This window comes from Phocoena phocoena, chromosome 9, assembly GCF_963924675.1.
Source record: "Phocoena phocoena chromosome 9, mPhoPho1.1, whole genome shotgun sequence".
Taxonomy (NCBI): Eukaryota; Metazoa; Chordata; class Mammalia; order Artiodactyla; family Phocoenidae; genus Phocoena; species Phocoena phocoena.
This window is the reverse complement of record NC_089227.1, coordinates 69,941,503-69,950,583: the sequence shown is the minus strand read 5'-3', so window position 1 is coordinate 69,950,583 and position 9,081 is coordinate 69,941,503. Positions and strand designations below refer to the sequence as shown.

Genomic DNA, 9,081 nt, shown 5'->3' with positions numbered 1-9,081 from the left:
TACTTTAAATGAATGGTCACAAAATTTTTAGAAAGCTTATCCTACCCTATCATTCTCTGCATTTGTGAAGGATTGTTTACTTCCTGACACATTTTCACATAATGCATAGAACAAAAATACTGCATTTGTCCATCATGAGACTGTGCATTTGGCAAAAATCTGACATGTCCAATTAATTTTGAAAAGAAGATAATTGCTGCTTGAAATAAAAACTGTACATATTACAAGAACCAAATTAAGCAGATTACATCAGTCTTCCTAATCCACTGATCAATACAGTAAACGTAATATGCCGAGAGCTTGAAAACAGTTACACTTCTTCAAACTTTTAGAAACCTTCAAACCCAGGGTATAGTATTTTGTTGTTTGCTTTGTCTCTTTACTCTCAACCCGAAAATCAATTTTTCTAGGTTTGGTGATATAAGGAATCAAAAAGAAATTAGCTATGATCAAATAAGGTTATGATCTGAACAACTGAAGTGATAATTTTATATTTGAGAATCTGTAGATGATATGAAGCTTTTGTCCATTAACGTATTAAATATATTTTTTTAAATCTCTGTTGATGAAAGATGCAGACTTCCATGTTTTCTCCAGTAGAGTTAATGAAGTAAATGGAAAATATCTCACTAATTTCTTAAACCCCCTTGTGAGGCAAGAAAATGACATTCTCATCTAACAGCTGGAAAAACCGAAGAACTAATAGATGTAACTGCACTCAATTGCAAAGGAAAATAATAGCTCTAATATACCGTGAGTTGTGGATATGAAAGAATATTGCATACACATATCCCCTCCCTTATTTTTAAGGAATCAATCTTGGATCTTGGCCCTATACCTTTTGGCAGAGTAAATTATTGCCTCAAGGGCAGGCTGTGCAGTCATCCTTTTAATTTACTTTTAAATAGCTCTTCCCTAATCCATACCACCTAAGATTGGGCCAATCATGAATTTTCAGGAAACTTAAGTCACTTATTCTATAGATTTTTTTAACTAGAAATTTTTCTAGTTAAAATTTTTTTTTAAGTTTACATTTTCTAGATTTTTCTCCCTAAATTCAATGTACTTTGCAAAGTACATTGGGACACTAATTGGGAAGTAAAAAGGAACAAACTGAATTGATTTGTAGTTTCACAGAAATGAATTTGACATTTCACTTACAAGTTGCAAACCAACGTATAGTTTTGAACACTTCTGAATTTATTTGTTTTGCAAAAAAGTGGAATGTTTCACTAGAATCGAAATGCCCTCAAGTTATTTCCAGTACTGCTGTAGAATTGATTTTTCTAGGTTAAGGGAACGCCAAAGTGAGGAGATACTTTTTTTTTTTAATCATTATCTATTTTTCTTAACTGGGTTTAGGACATCCCAAAACAAATCAGGAAAATGTAACTTCATTTCAGTATTACCAACATAGGGCATTTTGTAATGACTGTAACATGACTGTGACATTATGACAGTGAGGTATTCATTTTTAATCTTTTTAAGCTTTAAACAGAGAAAGCTTTTCCTCGGTATGTCCAATAGAAATACAACATGTAAATTAATCCATATTATCTGTATGCTGATTGGCTTGAGTTCCCCCGAATGTCACAATCTCACCACCCAGCAATGAGGTATTTTACTGCTGTCTGGAGATCAAATTATTGCTGTAGAGAAGATCTTTATTTTTTCTGTTTTATTATAAAGCAATAAGCATGCAGGAGGAGAATCAGATGTTTTACCTTGGGAATTAATGAAAGCATTTCTGCTCGTTTTTGGAGGTGGAGTTGTTTAAAATCTTATACCACCCCCACAAACAAAATTCTTACGAAATGGTAAAATAAGGAAATCCATGATTCCAGAGACATCCCTAAGCACCCAGGTGTCAGGCTATGTACTGTCTTGTGATATCATCAGACCTTTTGGACGGGTGTAAGTTTTATGAATCGTTATATTCCTAGTATTTTTCTTCCTTAACAACAAAGGGGGGGAAGGAAACTCACATACATACAACTGCTGTGACATTACCAATCTATTGGTCAGCCTTACTTGCAAGAAGCAAAAGAAAGGCTATTGCTTGGTGGGGTGGAATGCAAGGAGCAGTCATTTAAAATTTGTGTAAGCCTGGTTCTATAGTCATATTCGTTATGTGTAAGCCTGTTTCTATAGTCATATTCGTTAAAGTAGAATTGACATAAATCATTTTGCAGCTTTCCTCTGAACTTAGTTTCTTCCTACTTAACGCATATCTGCGTGCACTGGAAAACAGAAGAAGACTAACAAAGGGCTGCCCTAACCTGCTTTCCCTTCTTCCCCATTGACAAGATTTTTCCTGACTATGCCTTTTTTCTTTTAAAAAAAAAATTTTTTTTTTCTTTTCCTTTCTTTTTTCTTTCTCCCCTCCCCTCCACTCTCCCCCACACCATGCTAACCTGCAAATGCAGTCAGCTGGGGAAATCATTAAAGAAGAAAGCTGAAAGAAGCTCCCAATGCTTTGGACCGCCCTAAAAGAGCATGGAGGAAAATGGGGAAAGCGAGGGTTCCCGGAAGCTGAGGTGGAGGCGGGCACCCCGGGCTCCGGGGTGCGCTGCCCTAAGGGAAGAGGGTGGGCCTGAGGTCCTGAACGAGCCTTTCCAAACCCCACTCCCAATGCAAGGAGGGAAAAGTTCAGAAGCAGCCGCAAGGGGACACAGGCCAATTTTGCCAGTTCAACAGGACAGGACATTCAATAAACCCAGCCCGCTCTGGAAACGGGTCGGGGCTCCTGTCGGCTCCACAGAGGCTGAGGTAGCCCCCTGCCGCCGCCCTCGCCACCGCTGCTGCCGCCGCCGCCGCCGCTGCCCCTGCGTTACTGGGGGAGACGGTGCCGCTGCGACAGGGGAGGACGCGGCTGGAGCTCAAGGAGGCTCCAGCGCGCAGGCGCCGCCGAGCCCTGCCTGGATGTTCAGTCAAGGCACTAAGGCAAAAAAAAAATCAGCAGTTTATAGAAAGAAGAAGCTATAGTCTGTCGGGATATCCAACACCAACAGGTAGGAGGATATACTCTCGGTTAAGTTTGGGGGGAGGGGGCACACAGTGTTGATGAAACTGCAGGTTCACCGGGAAAGAGCCCTCCTTGAGTTTTTTTTTGTTTTTTTTGTTTTTTTGACAATAAACTGCATAATGGAAGTATATTCAGACAATGCATCTTCAGTAGGGCTTACTGAGAGCTCCATTTCTGGAAAGCGTTGCAAGACTGAGGAATATCAGACTGCGAATCACCGGGAACAGTTCCCTTGCAGCACAGAAGCAATCTCTCCCCATCTTCGCGTATGTAATGCATGTCTCTCTCCCCCTCCCCCTCCTCCACCCCCCCATTATAAATCCAGGGGTGGCGGATTTCAGGTTTCGTAATGTTGCATGATGCGATCGGTATTTACCCGGGGATGTACCGGTGGGGAAATTAAAATCATCGAACGCAGTGTTGCCTGGGCTTCTATCAGCATATTCCGGGCAAGTGAGAAGTGGCAAAGGAAACATGCTTGGTGGGAATAACAGAGAAAGCCGATTTCCCTGGTGGGGCTCCCCAACACCTAGGAGACAATGTGCATTTTGTTTTAAAATGAAGCCACTTGCGATGTGCAACGAAGATTATCAGTGTAAATGGGAAAAGCTTAATTGCCCAAGAAATACAGGTTCATGTTAAATTCATTTGAATTCAGGCAGCCCGGTCTACAAATGTAAATGCATTATTCCTCTGGGTGTTTCCCTGACCAATATTTACATTAACCATTTTTAATAATCATGAGGGTTTAAAAGAGAAAAGATTTGCCAAAAATGGGGGGGGAGGGAAAGACAAAAGATTAAATCACATCAAATCCTGGGACAAGTTCCTATTAATTTAGAAGTCTAATGTTGAAATCATGCTTTAAGATGAATCAACAAATATTCCTCTTATAATATGCAGCATGAATAGTGGCACTTGAGTCAAAAGAGATATATTTTGGAAGGGTTCTTTGGATCCATATCAGCAGAGAAGCTGCAGGGAAAACACTGACAGATACTAACAGACCTCAGATAAATGTGGGCTGTCTCTTCTCTGTCTCCTATTAGCAATCTTGTAGATTCCATTGCAACACTAGTGATTAACTCCAGGACTGGCATATTTTACAATTGGGGAACATTTTATTCCTTCTCTCCTAAAGGTGCCCAATCAAATGTATGTTCTTTTAAATAGAGACATTTTAAAATTCATCTAGCTCAGAAAACTGAACAAGCCAATTCTCTGAAATCTCAAGCAAAAATACTAAAGCAAATAATATTATTCAAAAATAAAACTTTATTTGCTTCCCCATAAATGAACAGCTTTATGTTAGCACTGCCTGACATCATTGCTTGTTAACTTTAGAACTGATAGCTCTTTTTTTTTTCCAGATATTCTGATGGCAAATCAAATGGAAGAAAAGAGGAAGCATGACTGCAGATCGGATCAGTTCTCTTTGTGGATTACATTTTCAGTAAAATGCATGGATATATCTTTTCCTTGTTCTTATATCTAGATCATGAGACTTGACTGAGGCTGTATCTTTATCCTCCATCCATCTATGGCGAACTATAGCCATGCAGCTGACAACATTCTGCAAAATCTCTCTCCTCTAACAGCCTTTCTGAAACTGACTTCCTTGGGTTTCATAATAGGAGTCAGCGTGGTGGGCAACCTTCTGATCTCCATTTTGCTAGTGAAAGATAAGACCTTGCATAGAGCACCTTACTACTTCCTGTTGGATCTCTGCTGTTCAGATATCCTCAGATCTGCAATTTGTTTCCCATTTGTATTCAACTCTGTCAAAAATGGCTCTACCTGGACTTATGGGACTCTGACTTGCAAAGTGATTGCCTTTCTGGGGGTTTTGTCCTGTTTCCACACTGCTTTCATGCTCTTCTGCATCAGTGTCACCAGATACTTAGCTATTGCCCATCACCGCTTCTATACAAAGAGGCTGACCTTTTGGACGTGTCTGGCTGTGATCTGCATGGTGTGGACTCTGTCTGTGGCCATGGCATTCCCCCCAGTTCTGGATGTGGGCACTTACTCGTTCATTAGGGAAGAAGATCAATGTACCTTCCAACACCGCTCCTTCAGGGCTAATGATTCCTTAGGATTTATGCTGCTCCTTGCCCTCATCCTCCTAGCCACACAGCTTGTCTACCTCAAGCTGATATTTTTTGTCCACGACCGAAGGAAAATGAAGCCAGTCCAGTTTGTAGCAGCAGTCAGCCAGAACTGGACTTTTCATGGCCCTGGAGCCAGTGGCCAGGCAGCTGCCAATTGGCTAGCAGGATTTGGAAGGGGTCCCACACCACCCACCTTGCTGGGCATCAGGCAAAATGCAAACACCACGAGCAGAAGAAGGCTATTGGTCTTAGATGAGTTCAAAATGGAGAAAAGAATCAGCAGAATGTTCTATATAATGACTTTTCTCTTCTTAACCTTGTGGGGCCCCTACCTGGTGGCCTGTTACTGGAGAGTTTTTGCAAGAGGGCCTGTAGTACCAGGGGGATTTCTAACAGCGGCTGTCTGGATGAGTTTTGCCCAAGCAGGAATCAATCCTTTTGTCTGCATTTTCTCCAACAGGGAGCTGAGGCGCTGTTTCAGCACAACCCTTCTTTACTGCAGAAAATCCAGGTTACCAAGGGAACCTTACTGTGTTATATGAAGGAGCATCTGTACATCTTTAGCCTTGTGAAACACTAACCTTCTCTGCTAAGCAATTGTGGCCTGTAGCCATTTCTTGAGAAGAAAATCAAGAATGGGATCAGCAGTTATAAGGATTTGGGCAACATTCTGCAGTCTTTGCAATAGTTCACCTATAATCCTATTTTAAATCTCAGAGTGATCCTGCTGACTGCCGGCGAAGGTTTGTAATTAAGAAAGGACTGAACCACTGCCCTAAGTTTCTTTATGTGGTTGAAAACTAGATAATGAAAGTAGCAGGTGCTAAGTATCAGTGCTAAACGCTGTGTATATCACTACTTATGAAAAAACATCAAAAAAAACCAATTAGCATTGGACATCTTAATAAATTAAGTTGACATGAGGTAAATGTGTTGATAAAAACTAATTTTAGAAGTTTGAAGACTTTAAAACATTTCATACTATTATTGTTTTGCAAGGACTAAAATATTTGGGGACTTAAAGTACTGTAATTCACTAAAGACATGCCATGAATTATTGGATTACCACACTTTTAAAAAATCGCCTTGTAAGTTTTGGGGAGCATTCCAAAGCAGTATATTGGTTCCAATTAGAGTTTACTTTTTTTGTATTAATACATTACTGTTTCTAAATACCACTTTCCTTACCTACTAGTGAAATTGCTAGCATCGAACTGTATTATGTGGTTTTTGTTGATTTGGTATAAAGTTTTTCCAATTCATCTATATTTTACAAATACTAGATACTGGTCTGGGAGGCAACATTAATGGTACAAACCGGTCACAACTGAGCAGTTCTAATAATGCAGAATAAACACATGTTGCCTTAAAGGATTATCTAGTATCTTTCATCTTATTTAGCATTGGAGCAAACTGGAGTCATGGGAAATTGAATCAGTAACTGGTCATGGTCATGCAACTGGAAGTGCATGGACGATCATTTAATACTCTTTTTCCTTTTTCCTCACATGGTTTGAAAATTAAGGTGCACATCACTGGGATAATGAGATTTTCTTCTGAGTTGTGCTACCCATTCTAGTGTGTTCTAAGAAGGAGGCAGTTGATGTGTGTTTATATTTTAAGTCAGCTGTCAAGGGGAGACCACAGCCTTAGTATGACATCCTGCACAATTTGTAAAGCCTTTATTCTACCGAAGGCACAGTCTTGTTTATACTTTCTGCACATTCAGTGTATTGGTCGTTTAAATTATTTCAGTTTTAACTTGTGAAAGCTTATAATATGATTTCTAGTATTTCAGAAATACATTAGAGTCTGTGAGTCTCATTCTTCAAGATACAGATGTGTGAATTTCAATATAAAGTTGCATTTGCCAAAATTTACTTGTGTAGCCTGTTACTTTTCTTGGAATAAATTTTACATTTTTGGCACTTAATTTTTGTTTTAATTGGGAGGCAAGCACAAAATAGGAAGACTAGCTTTATTATGGTTTTGTTTCTTTATTTTTGTAGCTACTATATTCTGGAACTGAAAATGCATGAATGATGGGCAACCTAAAGCTGATAAACTGACAAATAATATTATCTGCAAAAGCATTATTTGGTAGCTTTTGTCGTATTTATCCTATTTATTCTTACAAAGCCAGTAATATTTAAAGATGTAAACCTGCTTAGTTGGTTGGTTCAGAATTTTAATATAAACATCACATTTTATTTTGGGACATGGTAGAAATTTTGGATTCTAAATACATAACTTGTAAGAAGAATGGTTTACAATTACATTGTGCCAAAACCAGAAAAGTTGTTAGCTTGTTTTTGTTTGTTGTTCATTGTTTTTGTTTGTTTGGGGTTTTTATTTTTATTTGGTACTTGAAAATTAAGATTAGGAATCTAATGGAACAGAATTCTTTATTGCTACAGTGTTTCTGTAAAGAAAACATCAATATAAATATAAGTAAGGAAAAATAAATCATTGAAATATTTCAATGATATATGCAACAATTCAGTTTTGCTCATATAAGGACAGCTCAAGCCATGATTTAGTGAGTACTCTATTTGAACTCATTTTTACTTTATACCAAAGTTGACTGGATCTGAGACAAAATTTAATGTACAACAGTGAACTGAATCTAGCAATAAAGACCCCTTTTGGTACTAAAATCATTATCTAAAATACAATTAAGGAAATGCTATCAAAAGGTATTGGGATAACATTATGTTTCCAACTCAAAAAGTTTACAATAGAGACATAATTACCATGACTATATTTATAAAGAGCTTCGCTTAGAGGTTCAAATATCACCAGCAATCAGTAGAAAATTCAACAACGATCTTGAGGCCAGAGAGACCAGGTTTTATTAACACTGGCCTCCATTATATACACAAAAACCTGAGGCATGGATTAAGACTAGGAGACTGGGAAGTCAAGAGCAACAACCAAGTGAGGTTGCCTGATTCTACCTAGCTATTTGGAACAACATATTCCAACAGCTTTGGTAAGTGATCAACCCCAATGATCAGTGAATAATACTGAACTGTAGTGACTCTCATTTAAGCCTACTCTTGACTAACTTGGCATTTCAGGTCAAGGGGCAAGCAGTGGGTGAGATACATCCCCAGTTAATCACTGCTATTTGTAAGTCAATAAGTAATGGTAGCAATCATATAAAATAAAAGTCTGCTTCAGTGACTCAAGGACCAAATCACATTATCTATTTTGGCACCCATTCCAATATTCAATATTGAAAAACAGTTGCAACTAATTCAATTTGAAAATGTTACTAATCTTCAACCCATAAAAATACATTCCCACTGGGGAGTCCAACTTCCCTGTGAGAAAAACCCTTTATCAGTAATAATGTGTCCCTCTAGGACTAATTACATCTGAGTTGAACAGGCTTTAGATTGTTTTCCTTAATAGTGGTAATGTGTTTGCATGGATGTGTCTATAATCTCATCTGGTTCCTTTTGTGCACAGTGGATTTATTTGTGAGATGCTTGGCTGGAGCTAGGCATTAAGTCTGTGACTGTGAAACCCTATGCAGATAATAACTGAGGCAGAAGGAGGTGAGTAACTGGCTCAGTTTCCCGTGGAGGCTCCATTTAAATAATACAAAATTAACCATAGTGATTAGATTTTAAAATTTGTGGGACAACCTATTGACTGAATTATCTTCTCAAATGTTAGCTGGTTGGGTTTCAACACCAGCATTTTTCATAGAGGTTAATAACTGATTTGTCTTCACATGGTTATGGCCCCTTATCCATTTGCCTCTACATCCATGAATACTAACTGAAATGCTTATTTATTCATTCATTCAACAAATATGTGTTGGTCACTGAGCTTGGTGCTGAAAGCACAGTAGAAAACAGGCAGAACAGAATTAAATATGTAGTAGCAACAAGTTACAAGTGTTACAATAGTAAATGTTTCTAAAATGGACTTGAT

The 9,081-nt window shown here is 38.4% G+C and overlaps 1 protein-coding gene across 1 annotated transcript; it reads left to right on the top strand.

Annotated features, from left to right (window-relative positions):
• Window positions 1-2,897: 2,897 nt before the first annotated feature.
• GPR85 (G protein-coupled receptor 85) lies at window positions 2,898-7,012 on the top strand. Its single transcript, XM_065884154.1, has 3 exons — window positions 2,898-3,011; window positions 3,176-3,291; window positions 4,396-7,012. Exon 3 carries the CDS (start codon window positions 4,566-4,568, stop codon window positions 5,676-5,678), a length of 1,113 nt encoding a protein of 370 aa, XP_065740226.1. The 5' UTR covers window positions 2,898-3,011; window positions 3,176-3,291; window positions 4,396-4,565; the 3' UTR covers window positions 5,679-7,012.
• The last annotated feature ends 2,069 nt before the right edge of the window (window positions 7,013-9,081 follow it).